Source organism: Notechis scutatus, chromosome 8 (genome assembly GCF_049901735.1).
Source record: "Notechis scutatus isolate UNSWTSFEM ecotype Mainland chromosome 8, rNotScu1.2, whole genome shotgun sequence".
Classification (NCBI taxonomy): Eukaryota; Metazoa; Chordata; class Lepidosauria; order Squamata; family Elapidae; genus Notechis; species Notechis scutatus.
This window is the reverse complement of record NC_142016.1, coordinates 24,722,966-24,738,790: the sequence shown is the minus strand read 5'-3', so window position 1 is coordinate 24,738,790 and position 15,825 is coordinate 24,722,966. Positions and strand designations below refer to the sequence as shown.

At 45.6% G+C, this 15,825-nt stretch overlaps 1 protein-coding gene across 1 annotated transcript in view; it reads left to right on the top strand.

Annotated features, from left to right (window-relative positions):
• CATSPERG (catsper channel auxiliary subunit gamma) overlaps window positions 1-13,194 on the top strand; it is a 44,162-nt gene extending 30,968 nt beyond the window's left edge. The window contains exons 25-30 of the mRNA XM_087970386.1: window positions 3,214-3,306; window positions 3,621-3,719; window positions 5,423-5,515; window positions 8,653-8,752; window positions 10,695-10,821; window positions 12,392-13,194. Coding sequence (XP_087826512.1) covers window positions 3,214-3,306; window positions 3,621-3,719; window positions 5,423-5,515; window positions 8,653-8,752; window positions 10,695-10,821; window positions 12,392-12,534 — 655 coding nt within the window. The 3' untranslated portion in view covers window positions 12,535-13,194. The remainder of the gene's footprint in view (window positions 1-3,213; window positions 3,307-3,620; window positions 3,720-5,422; window positions 5,516-8,652; window positions 8,753-10,694; window positions 10,822-12,391) is intronic.
• The last annotated feature ends 2,631 nt before the right edge of the window (window positions 13,195-15,825 follow it).

The following is a 15,825-nucleotide window of genomic DNA, read 5'->3' as shown; positions in this document are numbered from 1 at the left end:
TAATTTTAAATCCCACAGACCAGAGACCCTGGGAAAATCCCCTCCAAAAAGTCTGCAGGAAAATTCCCCACCCTGTTTTCCTCCGGATCAATCATTCTTTATTTGGGATCACAGGATAAAATCTCCAGCTCCGTTCTCGTGGGGGGGGGACGACTTTTGGCTTCATGCAAGGAAAGCAGCAGAAGCAGCAAAAGTCTTTCTCTCCCCCAAACTCCACCAGAAGTGAGTCTTTGTGAGACTTGTTGCACCAGCACAGCCTCTTGGAGCAAGGAGGCCTTGCAGGGTCCCAAAGACTCATTTCTGGCGGAGTTTGGGGGTGAGAAAGACCTTTGCTGCTTTCCTTGCGTGCAGCCAAACACAGAAGCAGAAAGAAGCAGACCGGTGGCCTTATATAAGTTATAACATAGTTGTGAATATATGAAATGGGTACATATAAGAAAAATAAAAGAATAAGAGAAACAATAGGACAGGGACGGTAGGCACGATGGTGCGCTTATGCACGCCCCCTACAGACCTCTTAGGAAAGGGGTGAGGTCAATAGTAGACAGTCTAAGGTTAAAGTTTTTGGGGTTTGGGGAAGAGACTATAGAGTCGGGTAGAGTATTCCAGACATTGACCACTCTATTGCTGAAGTCGTATTTCCTGCAATCAAGTTTGGTGCGGTTTACTTTGAGTTTGTATCTATTGTGTGCTCTTGTGTTGTTATGGTTGAAGCTGAAGTATTCATTGACAGGTAGAACATTGCAATGTATGATTTTGTATACCATGCTTAGGTCAGACCGAAGACGGCGTAATTCAAGGTTTTCTAGTTTTAGAATTTCAAGTCTGGTGGCATAAGGTATTCTATAACGAGTAGAGGAGTGGAGAACTCTTCTTGTGAAATATTTCTGGACTTTCTCAATTGTGCTAATATCAGATACGTAGTGTGGGTTCCAGACTGATGAACTGTATTCGAGTATTGGTCTAGCAAATGTTTTGTATGCTCTGGTTAGTAGTGTGATATTACCAGAGAAAAACTACGTAGGATTAGGTTAACAACTCTTAATGCCTTTTTGGCTATGTAGTTGCAGTGGGCTCTAGCACTTAGATCATTAGAGGTGAGTATTCCAAGGTCCTTTACAGAGCTTGGGTCATCAACAAGATCTTGACTATTCAGCTTGTATTTTGTTTTCTGATTTTTTTGCCAATATGTAAGACAGAGCATTTATTTGTTGAGATTTGGAGTTGCCATTTGTTTGACCATTCAGATACATAGTCAAGGTCTTTTTGTAAGGTAGCAGTATTGTCTGTGGTATTGAACAGCTTTACATCATCAGCGAAGAGAACGCAATTGCTCTTAATATGATCACAGAGGTCGTTTATGTAGAGTATGAAGAGAGTTGGTCCTAGAACACTGCCCTGGGGGACACCACTATTGACAGGTACTGGATTTGATAGAACGCTCCCGATTTTGACCATTTGTTGTCTGTTTGACAGGAATGCTTCTATCCAGTTATTCAGTTGTCCAGAGATACCATAGGATTTTATTTTTAGGAGTAGTTTGTCGGTACCACTGAATCAAAGGCTTTACAGAAGTCTATGTAGATTGCGTCAATTGCTTTGCCCTGGTCGAGTTGTGTCGTCCATATGTTTTTGCAGTGTAAGAGTTGCAGATTACAGGATAGTTTTTTTCTGAAACCAAATTGTTTATTGGAGAGTAGGTTGTTTGACTCTAAGTGGAGGATGATGGATTGGTTAATAATTGATTCCATGACTTTACAGGTGACGCAGCATAGGAGATTGGCCTGTAATTTTCAACTAGGCTTGGGTCTCCCTTTTTGAAGATGGGGATGACTATGGCTTGTGACCATAGGTTAGGCAAGGAGCTGGTCCTGAAAGATTTTTCAAAGATTATGCTTAGAGGTTTGGCTATGGCAGTGGATAGCTTTCTTAAGAAGTAGGCACATATTCCATCCGGTCCAATAGATAGAGATGGTTTTAGATTGCGTAGTGATTTTTCGACATTGTCTTCTGTGAAATCGATATGTATTAGATCATTGTTGTTATCTGTGGTACGGCTAGGAAATACTGGGCATGATCCATTGCTGTTTACAAATACTGAGCCGAAGAATGTGTTAAAGATGTTGGCTTTAATGGTGTCGTCGTTGCAGTCTTTACCATCAGGTCCTATCAAGGGAGGGATGGACCTTGAGTCTTTTAGTTTGTTGTTTACAAAATTGTAAAAAGCTCGGGTGGAATTGGTGCTTAGAAGGTTTTCCTCTTGTTTAATGTGATAATTGGTGCATTCAGTCTTTATCTGGTGGCATAAATTTTTGTATCGGTTTTTGAAATTGGCAACGTGACCAGATTTGTTTTTCCGCCAGAGTGATCTCTTTTGGATTGAAGTTTCCTTATTGATATGGGTAATCTGCTTTTTGTTTTGTTTTGGGAGTTGTTGTTGGAACATATAGTTTGATGACTCTTTTGACTTCAAGTAAAAATATGTTATAATGGTCTTCAACGGTATTGCATCCAGTGAATAGAGATTGCCAATCAAGGGATGAGAGATCGTTGTCTATAAGATCATAGTTGCCTTTTTGAAGTTACAATAGGGGATTACATCATTGTGGTGATTTTTGTGTGGATGTATGTTGAGACAAAAGTCGATCATATTGTGGTCACTACTGGAAAAGGGTTCTTTAGTTTGTATTCCGTAAATTAGGTTCAAACTGTTGCAGAAGATGAGATCGAGGCAGTTGTTTAGTCTAGTGTTGTTGATTACTAGTTGTTCCAGTCCCAGATTTGTAATAGCATTGTAGAAGGTTGTGTGTATGATTTCAGTTGTACAATCATTTAGGGTCCAGTTAATATGAGGTAGATTGAAATCACCAAGAAGGATAAAAGGGTATGGGCAGGATGCAGCCCATGTTAGTAATGTATTTAGCTTGTTTACATGTTCGATGTCATAATCAGGTGCTCTGTAACATAACACTACCTCATGTTGTTCGCAATGCAAGCAACGCAAGCCTTGTGTTCCTGCGCAGCCTGGATTAATTGCTTTGGGGGGTGCTTTCGGGGTGACATTTTTCTGCGCACCACCCAAATTATCTCGTGGACCACCAGTGGTCCCCAGCCCACTGATTGGCAACCACTGGACTAGAAGACTTCCAGGGTCCCTTCCAGCTCTATCCTGATCTGAGCCTGAATCTTCCGTCTTCCTTGTTCTCTTGACAGCTACATCTTTAGCGTCATTGGCGGAGGGGCCTTTTCGCAGAGCAACATCAGATACTTCACTCCGGAAGAGATCATAAAATACAACACTAACAGGTGACTTTTCATCCAGGCGGCTGCGTAGACCCAGTCTGGACTCAGAAGCAAACTGGTAACCAAAGCTGCTCACACAAAACGGTATTATATATGCAGCCCTTGTGCCCTCCCCCCCGCCCCCAAACTGTGTGCACCGGTGCGTTCTGCCCCAGCTGCAGCTTCCCAATAGTCTCCTAGGGTAGCCCCCTGTAGAGCATGTGGCAGTTCAGGAGTGGAGGATCTCCTACCAAAAAGGGGGGGAAGGAAGGAGCTGTGGATTTCCGTGCAGACCTTGGCAAAGCCCAACTGTCTTGATCTGTATTTGTCTTCTCCAGTAATATGACAGCTTTGATTTGGGCGAGATCCGACGTAGAAGTTGACGTAACCAATGAGGAAGGTTTCCCGGTCCTCTCTGAAAGCAACCCTGGAATTGTGTAAGTTCTCCTGTGAAAGATACCGTTTGGGTTTGCAGATGAGCTTCTGAACAGACTCCTTCAAATTCTCACCTCCAGTGAAAGAGGCTTGGATACAGTTTGGGGTAGTCAACAACCAAGAAGGAAACAATAGCAATAGCCCTTAGACTTATATGCCGCTTCACAGTGCTTTCCAGCCCTCTCTAAGCGGTTTACAGAGTCAGCCTCTTGTCCCCAGCAGTCTGGGTCCTCGTTTTACCAACCTTGGAAAGGAGGGAAGGCTGAGTCAACCTTGAACCGGTCAAGATCGAACTTCTGGCAGTGGGCAAAGTTAGTCTGCAATGCTGCACTCTAACTACTGTGCAGTATGGGAGGGAGGGAGGGAGGAAAGAAGGGGAGGAAGGAAGGAAGGGGAAAAGGAAGAGCAATAGCACTTATATACCGTTTCACAGTGATTTACAGCCCTCTCTAAGCAATTCAGCCTCTTGCTCCCAACGATCTGGGTCCTCGTTTTACCAATCTCATAAGAATGGAAGGCTGAGTCAAGCATGAATAACAATACTGCAATCAAGAAGCTACCAACTCAGACAAACAATCAAACTCTAAACAACAGCCTAATCAGGGAATCACCAAGATCACTCCTACAGTGCAATCCACTGTTTATAAACAGAGCAAATCCCATTCCCTTCTAGCCCTGATAATGTTCCCTAGTCGGGTAATGAAATGTCTGCAAGAAACCAACCAAGCTCAGACCCCACAGCTAGTTTCCTAATTAGGGAGCTCCCTAATTCAATAGTGGCCTAACCATGGAATTATCAAAGAGAAAAACCACACCCCCACCAATGTTGGCAAAGAAAGCCATTTATATGTAAAGAGAGAGCAAACCCCACTCCCTTCTACCACTGATGTTACCTAACCTAAGATTTTACAATTGGGTTAGTAGAATAAAAGAAAGAGGCTTAGCTCAGAGTGCCATGCTTTGTAGGAAGAAATATCCTGGGTTCAGTTTCAGGCGGGGAAGAAAGACACTGGAAACATGGTGAGTGCTTGGAAAGATGGTTTAACGGTGGACAGGATCATATGCCTTGGGTGAAGAAAGAAGGAAAAGAGCTGAGATGCTGAGAATCCCTGGGTTTTATACCCTCTGTTGGAATTTGAATTTGAGCTTGTATTCTGACTGGTTGTCAGACTCCCATGGGGCCATGCAGGGGCAACTCTGTAGGCTGTCCCTGAGTCCCAGGCTTGGTTGAGCCTTGCTGGACGATGATGTAATGAAAGGGCTTTGGGCAATTCCTATTATAGTTCTACCTGGAGTAGATCTTTGTTATGTAAAATAGATTGGTTTAGGCCAGAGTAATAGTCCATTAGCAAAGGTGGGGGTGAGCTTCTGCTTCTGAGGTCAGCTTCTGCTTCTGAGTTTCTACTCTTTTTAGGGGAAATATTCTGCCTTTTTAATATTTCCTGGGATATTTCATTTTTCTAGGAGAGGGGTGGGTGCTAATTTCCTATAGTAGCTTAGAGCTATGTGTGAACCCTGCCTTGTTTTCATTCAGCATTCCTTCAGCACAGAGTTCCTTTTTAACTCCCCCTACTGGATTTTATACCATCCAAAACCAATCTTTTTTTTTTTTAAAAAAAACAACAAGATTCCAAACCCAGAGATATGAAGCAGCTAATTGTAGGATCTTCCCTGGGCCAAAATCTCTTTTTTTCCCCCCCTTTAGGTGGATTTGTCAGAAAAATTCTCCATGTTACGATATCGTCCCCCAAAGTATGGCCACTCCCGATTATTTCTTTGTGATAAAAGTATCCAACAGGTATTTGTGATTTTGATGTTGAACTGGTTATTCTGTCTCCAGAGGGGTGAAATCATGGCAGAACGCACGGGGGAGCTTTTCTCTAAGGGCGGATGTGTCTGTGTGCGCATCTGTGCGTAGGTGTGTGGCATGTTGTCATTGAATTACTAGCCTGCTGCAAGAGTGAGGCTCATGATCTGGAGTCTATTGGACTAAGAGCTTCATTAATTATGTAGTACAGTGTTTCTCAACCTCAGTAAATTTAAGACAGGTGGTGTAGGAGAAGCAGTGGCAGAACCTGGGGGTGTCAGGATTCCGGCAGTTACCCCCATTTAAATCATGAGTCTTGAGCCAAACTTCCAAAACTTAAAAAAAGGATTTATTGAGAGTTAACATGCTGGCACTGCGTGGGTGTTATAAACTATTTCTGTGGTCTTTTTAGAGTTGCCAGGGGGCGGAATTAAAAGAGGAATCGGCCAGAATCCCTGCATAGCCACAAATGAACTCAGTCCAACCGCCCTTGAATTCCATTGACTCTTATTTAACTCCGAGCAGGTGCTAAATATTAGTCGAGAAGATTCCTCTACATAGGCATGATTAGCAGAGTAAAAATCCCATTTTGATGGACCTTTATGTGTGGATTCAGTCTTTCACGCCTGACAGGTGGACTTCAACTCCCAGAATTCTGGGAGCTGAGATCCAACTTCTTAAAGATTGAGAAGCGCAGATGTAGAAAACTAGGAAGGAAGAAGCTGCGATGAAATTTAATCACTGTGAGGTGAGGGAAAACTTTTTAGAAAAGGACGGGGGCAGGCTTCCAAGTTATACACCCATAGCAAACTGAACTCCGAGGCAGGTAAATTCCTCAAAGAACAGTTTCATTGGGTAGCTCTATACCCATGCTTCACTACAAAACTATGTGGTCAGGCTTAGATTTTGGGGAGGAAAATAAGGGGGGGAAACTCTGCCTCTGCCTACCACCATTCATCGGTATTCATCTGGCTAGTGTCCTGTGTGAGAGAAGGCTGTTTGGAAACTGAAACAGCATTTGCTGTGTGAGCAAGGAGGAGACAGCAAGGAGCCTAGGCATGGCTTAGCTCAACTGTTCTGTACTAAAGCTGATTGCTGCTCTGAAACTGAAACTGAAACTCCTTGTGTTTTGCATTTGGAACAGATTTCTTTTCAGGTGGGGACGGGAGTAGAACTCCTTAGCATCAGAGCGTGTCAATAATAGTAATATATGAAATGCTCTGGTGGTCATTTTGAAAAATCCTTTCTTAGTGAGCACCAAGTGAGCGCTGGAGTAGAGTTATGTATAGATGCCAAAATAGTCCATTAGCAAAGGTGTTTGCTAGGTCTTGAGTTTCTACGGGGAAATATTCAGGAGATTTCGTGATGATGCCTGTGTGGTATTTTCCTTCAGCACAGAGTTCCTTTTAACTCCCCTACTGGATTTTATACCATCCAAAACCAATCTTTTTTTTTTAAAAAAAACAAGATTCCAAACCCAGAGATATGAAGCAGCTAATTGTAGGATCTTCCTGGGCCAAAATCTCTTTTTCCCCCCTTTAGGTGGATTTGTCAGAAAATTCTCCGTGTTACGATATCGTCCCCCAAAGTATGGCCACTCCCGATTATTTCTTTGTGATAAAAGTATCCAACAGGTATTTGTGATTTTGATGTTGAACTGGTTATTCTGTCTCCAGAGGGGTGAAATCATGGCAGAACGCACGGGGGCTTTTCTCTAAGGGCGGATGTGTCTGTGTGCGCATCTGTGCGTAGGTGTGTGGCATGTTGTCATTGAATTACTAGCCTGCTGCAAGAGTGAGGCTCATGATCTGGAGTCTATTGGACTAAGAGCTTCATTAATTATGTAGTACAGTGTTTCTCAACCTCAGTAAATTTAAGACAGGTGGTGTAGGAGAAGCAGTGGCAGAACCTGGGGTGTCAGGATTCCGGCAGTTACCCCCATTTAAATCATGAGTCTTGAGCCAAACTTCCAAAACTTAAAAAGGATTTATTGAGAGTTAACATGCTGGCACTGTGTGGGTGTTATAAACTATTTCTGTGGTCTTTTTAGAGTTGCCAGGGGCGGAATTAAAGAGGAATCGGCCAGAATCCCTGCATAGCCACAAATGAACTCAGTCCAACCGCCTCTTGAATTCCATTGACTCTTATTTAACTCCGAGCAGGTGCTAAATATTAGTCGAGAAGATTCCTCTACATAGGCATGATTAGCAGAGTAAAAATCCCATTTTGATGGACCTTTATGTGTGGATTCAGTCTTTCACGCCTGACAGGTGGACTTCAACTCCCAGAATTCTGGGAGCTGAGATCCAACTTCTTAAAGATTGAGAAGCGCAGATGTAGAAAACTAGGAAGGAAGAAGCTGCGATGAAATTTAATCACTGTGAGGTGAGGGAAAACTTTTTAGAAAAGGACGGGGCAGGCTTCCAAGTTATACACCCATAGCAAACTGAACTCCGAGGCAGGTAAATTCCTCAAAGAACAGTTTCATTGGGTAGCTCTATACCCATGCTTCACTATAAAACTATGTGGTCAGGCTTAGATTTTGGGGAGGAAAATAAGGGGGGAAAACTCTGCCTCTGCCTACCACCATTCATCGGTATTCATCTGGCTAGTGTCCTGTGTGAGAGAAGGCTGTTTGGAAACTGAAACAGCATTTGCTGTGTGAGCAAGGAGGAGACAGCAAGGAGCCTAGGCATGGCTTAGCTCAACTGTTCTGTACTAAAGCTGATTGCTGCTCTGAAACTGAAACTGAAACTCCTTGTTGTGTTTTGCATTTGGAACAGATTTCTTTTCAGGTGGGGACGGGGAGTAGAACTCCTTAGCATCAGAGCGTGTCAATAATAGTAATATATGAAATGCTCTGGTGGTCATTTTGAAAAAATCCTTTCTTAGTGAGCACCAAGTGAGCGCCAAGAGGAACATAGATGCCAAATATCAAGTTTGTAGGCTTGACGGTTCAGGAGATTTCGTGATGATGCCTGAGTGGTATTTTGCTTTTATATATATATATATATATATAGGTGACTTTCACCTAATCAAAAGTAAACATTTCCTCCCTTCTCCAAACAATCAGTCTCATGGTCCAATCAAGGCGTCGTCCGGTTGTCTGTCCTTGTCTGCTTCCATAGGGGGGTCGACCAAACCACCTACTGTGACTATGCCTTGGAGTTCATCGTGCACATCCACGGCCTGCGCCTCAGCCCCAGCCGTGCCCTGTACGTGATGCAGGTAAGACAGCTGGCCTTTGACTGGGTGCCAGGGTTCCACGTAATAAGGCCCATAGCAAGCAAAACTCCGAGGCCGGTAGATCCCTCAAAGAACAGCTTTATTGGATATATTCTATTGGCACAGATCTGGCCAAAACCGACTCTGAAGCAGAGGTGCTATTCAGCCGGTTCTAGAGAACCGGTAGCAGAAATGTTGAGTACTTTGGAGAACCGGCAAATCCCGCCTCTGACTGGCCCCGCCAAACCCCCATCTCTTCTCTGCTTCCCATTGAGTCTCAGCTGATCGGCTGGCTCTTCTTTGGTTGCCCTGCACAGGAGAAAGGAGCTGGAAAGCAGGTTAGTGGGGTGGGGAGGGAATGGGTTTTGCAGAATCCTTCCCCTGCCATTCCCCAATCAAGCCACACCCACAGAACCAGGAGTAAAAAAATTTTTTGAATCCCACCACTGCTTTGAAGGTCCCCACAGTTTTCACCTAATTAAAAGTGTTTTTTTTTTTCACTTTCTCAATCCCCGCTCCCTCTGGTTACCTGGTGACATCACTCCTCCTTCCTCCGACCAGGTGTGAGTCCTTGGTTCCCAAGAGACAGTATTTTATTGTGGCTACAAAATCCCAAATATCACAAATCCCCCCCCCCCCCCCTGTCCTATCCCTCTACTCCATTGTGGCCACTCTGAAGCTCTGAAGCGAACTCAGTGGATTATGTTCTCACAGCCCCAGAGACTCCCCGGTTCCCCTCCAGGATTGTGAGGCTAAGTGCTTAGCCTTCCAAAAAGACCGTGGTTTAGTGACAGGAGGATCTGCTATCTTACCTACTATCGGTGGTCATAAATTCAGTCCTGGCTTTTCCAGGGCAATGTTGCCCTCTACCGGTGTGGGGGGGGCATTCCCAGGCAGAGCTGGGAGGCGGAGTTAAGCTGAGCAGCAGCTTAGAATCATGAGATTGCCACCTCCAACCCGTCTTGAATTCCACAGAGCCTGCTCCAATTTAGTGTTGATCTTTAGTTGACTAGATTCTTGTGCACGGGCTCGAGCATGAAAACTCTGAACTGCAACTGAATTAATGAACGATGGGGATCCTTTGTGTCCGACATGGCATAAGCCAAGCAGGTCAACCTCCCACATTCTTAAAGACAAATGCAAAAAGATGAAGTATCATCTCAGGGTGGACGTCTGGGTGGAAATACTTCGGGGAAAATTCACTCACTCATTCATTCATCCCCACATGCATTCCCATTATGGCAGAACCGTATTCAAGGCTAGTTTGATAACCTTCAGTTCAAAGGGCAGGATATTTGGGGGGGGGATAGCCCATGTTCTTCCAAATGCCATTTCTTCCTCCATTAAACTGATATGCCACCCTTCTCGCCTGAAGGTGACTCTAGGCAGCTTACGATCATCAAAAAACAAGACAAACCCTTAAAACCATGAATGTCGGCGCAAAAATTGGTTTAATAGGGAGGAAGAAAGCAATCCTGGACCAAGATGTGCGCCTTGCACATGAAAAGGAGGAGGCACCTTATCTTAGTCCGGCGTTGCTCAGTCTTAGCAACTTGAAGACATGTGGACGTCAACTCCCAGAATTCCCATGCCAGCATTTCTGACTGGGGGATTCTGGGAGTTGAAGTCCACAAGTCTTCAAGTTGCCAAGTTTGGGGACCTCTGTCTTAGGCCATTAACCATCTTCAGAATGACACGCTCCTGTTGAGGCCAATTGGCAGAGGTAGGTTTTTAGGCCCTTTCAGAAGACCGAAAGGGCCTGTTCGGATCTCACCTGGGGGGTGGGGGGAGGTGTCCCCTCCAAATACTTCTCCCCACCCTAACTAAAAGGAAGGCTGAGCATTCCTGGGCCAGCAGGATAAGAAGACAATGACAACAGGGGTGGGGTCCCTGTTCAGCTGAGGAATTCACAGCCCACCCTTCTTTCTTTCTTTCCTTCTCTCAGATTTCAATGGCTGTTGTCATCGGACTGGTCATTCTGTATATCTTAGTTGACATAATGGCCCCTCGGGTTAAAGAATTCTTCAACAAGACCATGAAGAGACTGGAGGACGCTATTGCATTTCGGGCTGGTGAGTTTCTAACCCTTTGGGAGGGGCCTCTTGGACTGTTTTCTTGACATTTCATCGACACCTACAGCTTGCTGTCAGGATTCCAGCAGTTGCCCTAATTAAATCATGAGCCTCGAGCCCAGCTTCAAAAACTTCAAAGAATTTATTAGGAGAGAACCTGTCGGCATGACCTGTAATGAAGCCGATTCTCAGACACGTTAATTCACGGTCACCCTTGACCCTGGTTTCCCCCCACCCCTTTGGGGGTATCATAATTCATATGATGAAAAAGCAAAAATGGCACCTGCTTCTTGCCACATGACTCTGCTTAATCCGTTCCTGCTGAAGTCTGCAGGATCTCGCCGAGAGTGTGTCTCACCTATCTTCTGCTCTTCTACCCTGCCGTCCTAGAGTTGGGATTTAGGATATTCCGTTAACTTCAATTTGGCGCCTTTTCTGCATGAGTTATTTGGAGCGGGAATGTCTGTCTCCCGTAGTTTATAGCAATAGTCCTTAGACTTACATGCCGCTTCACAGTGCTTTACAGCCCTCTCAAAGCGGTTTACAGAGTCACCTTCTTGCTCCCAACAATCTGGGTCCTCATTTTACCCATCTTGGAAGGATGGAAGTCTGAGTCCAACCTTGAGCCGGTCAGGATCGAACTCCTGGCTGTAGGCACAGTTAGCCTGCAATACTGCATTCTAACCACTGCGCCCGCATGACTCTGTCCTGTATGATCAGACAGAATGGGCTCCTCCTGATTAAAACAATAGCATCTTTGGGGACCCAGAAAACGTGTCTTTTCTGTTGGAACACTTGCAACAGCCTAAGGCGGGACTAGAACTCACCGTTTCCTGGTGGTTGCCCCAAAGTCATCTAATCAGCTTTCTTGCCTAAAGTGGAACTAGAACTCACCATCTCCTGGTATTTGGTCCAAAATCACCCAGCCGGCTTTCATCCTTTAAATGGGACTAGAACTCACCTCTCTTTTATCCCAGGGCCTTAACAACCAGACCAGGGGTTAGTAACCTTAAACACTCAAAGAGCCATTGGAACCCATTTCCCACAGAAAAGAAAACACCGGGGGCCACAAAAACCCTTCCTGTGCCTGACTATTTCCTGAGCGGCCACAAAACTAGCCTATGTAGTTGAATTATATGTTCTGTTTTCTTCTGAAACTTTGATTTACTCATGGTTGGCCTACCAGGAGTCAAAAAGCCCAATAAATTGCTTGCTGGTGGGTGTTACACACACGGCGGTTGTGACGCATATTTTGGGCGACAGGGAGCCGCAGCAAAGGGATGACAGAGCCACATGCGGCTCCAGAGCCGCGGGTGGCTAACCTCTGAACTAGACCAAACTCATGCATAGGATTTTTACCTGTTGGGGCAATGTGATTATCATTCTTTGGATGTGCATTCTTCTTTTCTCGTTTTTTTAATCTGACTCATTTACATGTTCTAATTCTGTGCCACCTTTATGGAACCAGGTGGCTTTCTAAAATTACAAGTAACAGGTGATTTGGAGCTGGCTCCTTCCGGCGAGTTCTTAACTCCCGTGTCCTTTCCCTTTCATGTCTTTTCCTTACCAGAATCCAGCCTCACCTTCTCCTCTTCCTTCAGCAGTCAAGGATCCCTTCAACATCTGCCTTCCGATATCAGTTCCGGGGACCCCGCCGGTAGCCCTTCCACTCTTGCCCCCTCCAGAAGAGGGTACCACCAAGGGGCACAGTAGAGCTCCCACAGCTTGCCAGATTCATTGGACAGGGAGGTTCTCTGCTGCCTGGATGTGTCATCTTTGGTCTGTGGTTGCTGTCCGAGAACGAGGTTGTGCTGCGAGGCTGCAGGTATATTTTGTCCGTGAGCAAATTATTGTTTGGTTGCAAGTCTTGCAAAAGGCTCCAAAAGTCATCTATGGCCAGGACCACAGCTATCAATATCAATTGGCGCGCCCGAAATAGGCAACTATCCCAGCCTCGGAAGGCCTCCTGAAACGCAGCCGAAGTATCTTTTTCATTGAGGGTGGAGGGGGTCAATCACCAGCAGATCTTAATTTTATTTTATTTTATTGATTTGATTTGATTCGTTTGCCACCCATCTCGCTTCGAGGCGACTGCAGGCGGCTTAATTGGTTGAATTGGTTTGGGAATTTTATTACTGTTATACTACCGATTTTCCACACACACACACACCCTCTGGTTTTCTAAAAATTGTACTCCTTTAACCCTGGTTCTCTCTCTCAGCTGCTGCAGTTCTGTGTCTCGATGCTGGGAACTGTTACAGGGTTAAATTAAACAAGAAAATTAATATATTTTTTTTTTAAAAAAGCGGGTGATAGAGAAAATAAGAATCCGTAACAGGCAGGGATGGCAAGTTTCTGATTTTCTGTTCATAGTTCCTGGCTTGGTTTTGTTTTAATAAATATTTGGGTCCAGGCAAGCTCTTTGTTGTCATCCGGATGCTTTCCTCTTCATCTGGTTATTTTGGACACTGCCGGTCATTCCAGAAGCTCACCTGCTTCAGAAAGGGCTCTGGACTAGGTACACTTCGCTTGTGGGCATTCTCTGCTGCCTTTCCAGGCCAGGAGCCTGCATGGCTGGAAAACATTTAAATCTTTTGGCTCGGTACTGGTGGAATTTCTCTGCAAACACCAGTATATCCCACTGCCCTCTTTAGAAACAGAAACTACACGGTAGTAGCAAGATATTAAACTAATCTCAGTCTCAGAAACTTTTAAGCTATATGGAATTCAAGCTCCGGAAACACCCAGCAACCTTAAAACATGCTGCCTAGGGGAATTCTGGGAGTTGAAGTCCACTTCTCTTAAAACTCTCTAGCATGGTGGCTGAGGGATTCTGGGAGTTGAAGTCCATCCTTCTTAAAGTTCCCTTTCATGCTGGTTGGGGAATTCTGGGAGTTGAAGTCCATCCATCTTAAAGCATGCTGGTTGGGGAATTCTGAGACTTTTGAGTGATCCTGAGAAAAGGAATAGGAAGCAACTGAGCATTTAACTCTAAAGCAACTGAGCATGCAAGTCTTTACTTTTTTTTTATCTCTATCGTCTGCAGAGTAATATATGTGTGTGTGTGTGTGCGCGCGCGCGTTGCTGTACTTCCGTCTCTCTCTCTCTCGAGCAACCCTCTCTCAATAGCGGCCCCTTGTGGAGCCTCCGAGGAGGGTCTCCTCCAGGCTGGACCAAGACTTGGGGACCAAGCAAGAACAGGGAAGCTATTTTGACCACTTGGATAGTGGGATAACCCGCCCCCCCCCGCAGTCTCCGCTCTGCATCTCTTGAGACAGAAGGAGCCCCTCCTGGTGGGAGCAGTAAGTCCAAGATGGGTGAGAGTGCGCACGCACACGCACACACGCACACACACTACACAAAAGTGTGCATCGCCTTGCAACTGACCCTTTGCCAGCTGAGGCTGGAGGGCGACACTTCTGGAGAGCTGGATTTTGCAGAGGTGGGCAGCCCAGCATCCGGGAGCCCTGTTCCCGGCCCTTGAACGCAGAGAAGGAAATGCGGGTGGTGGGGTGGAGAGGAAAGGAGAAGTTCCAGTTTGACCTCCCTCCCCTGAATACCCCCTTTGCATCCCTGCAAGACTGAAATGAGGAGGGGATAAGCCGCCTGGGAAAGCCAACGGAAGCCATAAAAACCATTAAAAAGAAAGTGAAAGTCAGAATGTTTTGGACAGGTGAGGTGACACCCAGAAATATACGTCCTCCTTCACTTAATCCTCCTCCTCCGAGGAAAGATGGAAGGCAAAGGAGGTCCAGGCAGAAGAAGAACTGCATGGCTTACAAACCTAAAGCTGGTTTGGACGAAACTCAGCAGGCCTTTTTCATGCGGCTGCTGATAAAAATAGAATCACCAACACGATCACCAACGTCTGATGATGGATATGGCAGAAGGAGGAGGAAGACAGGAATGTGGGGTCCCTGGTGGTCTCGGAGCTTGGTTGTTTTCTTGCAGACATTTCATGACCCAACTAGGGAACATAATCAGTGCTAGAAGGGAATGGGGGGAGGAGGAGGAAGAGGAGGAGGAGGAAGAAAAGAAGAAGAAGAAGAAGAAGAAGAAGAAGAAGAAGAAGAAGAAGAAGAAGAAGAAGAAGAAGAAGAAGAAGAAGAAGAAGAAGAAGAAGAAGAAGAAGAAGAAGAAGAAGAAAAAGAAAAGAGAAAGAAAGGAGGAGGGGGAGGAAGAAGAAGAGGAGGAGGAAAGGGAGGAGGAGGAAAAAGAAGAGGAGAAAAAGGGAGGAGGAGGAGGAAAAAGAAGAAGAGGAAGATGGGGAGGAGGAGAAGGAAGAAAAGGAGGAGGAAGAAAAGGAAGAAGAACAAAAGGAAGAGGAAGGCGAAGAGGAGGAGGCTGAACGGGGCTCTGTAAACTTCCCAACATCCATTCCGGGCTGGCAGGAGCTGTCCAGGGTCCTGCAGACAACTCCACACAGTCACTTGCTTGTTGGCATAGGCCTTCCTCCTCCTTCGCTCCCAGAGCGAAGCTGCCCCCTTTTGTGTCCAAAGCCAGCCAGCCTTTTGTCAACACCATCTCTGCAGCGGCCTCTGGCTCTGAGGACCTGTGTGTGTGTGTGTGTGTGTGTGTTATCATTGGGCAGCAGCGCTGCATCTCAACTGGCAGATAACGGTGCTGCAATGCCCGGAGACCCTCCGGGACAGAGAAAGACACCATTCTATTCAAGAGTTGCTTTGAAACATTGGTTCTTTGTCCCACTCTTAATCCATTGCGGCTCTTGCGAAGATAAAGGGGAGGGGGCTGGGAAGAGCCCTTCCCTTCGATGATAGCACCTGGTGGCCTCCTTTTCAGACAGAAATATGAACGGCTGAACTCCCCAAGGAAGGCAGAGAGAAAAGAGGGTCACTTCCGTCCCATTGCTCGGGGCTTCTTCTCAACCTTGGCCACTTTGAAGACTCGTGGACTTCAACTCCCCAAATACCCCCAGCCCGCTAGGCACCCATTTTCAAGCTCCACCTTGAAAAACCCTGTTGTATGGTTATAAGTGGGCTTCTT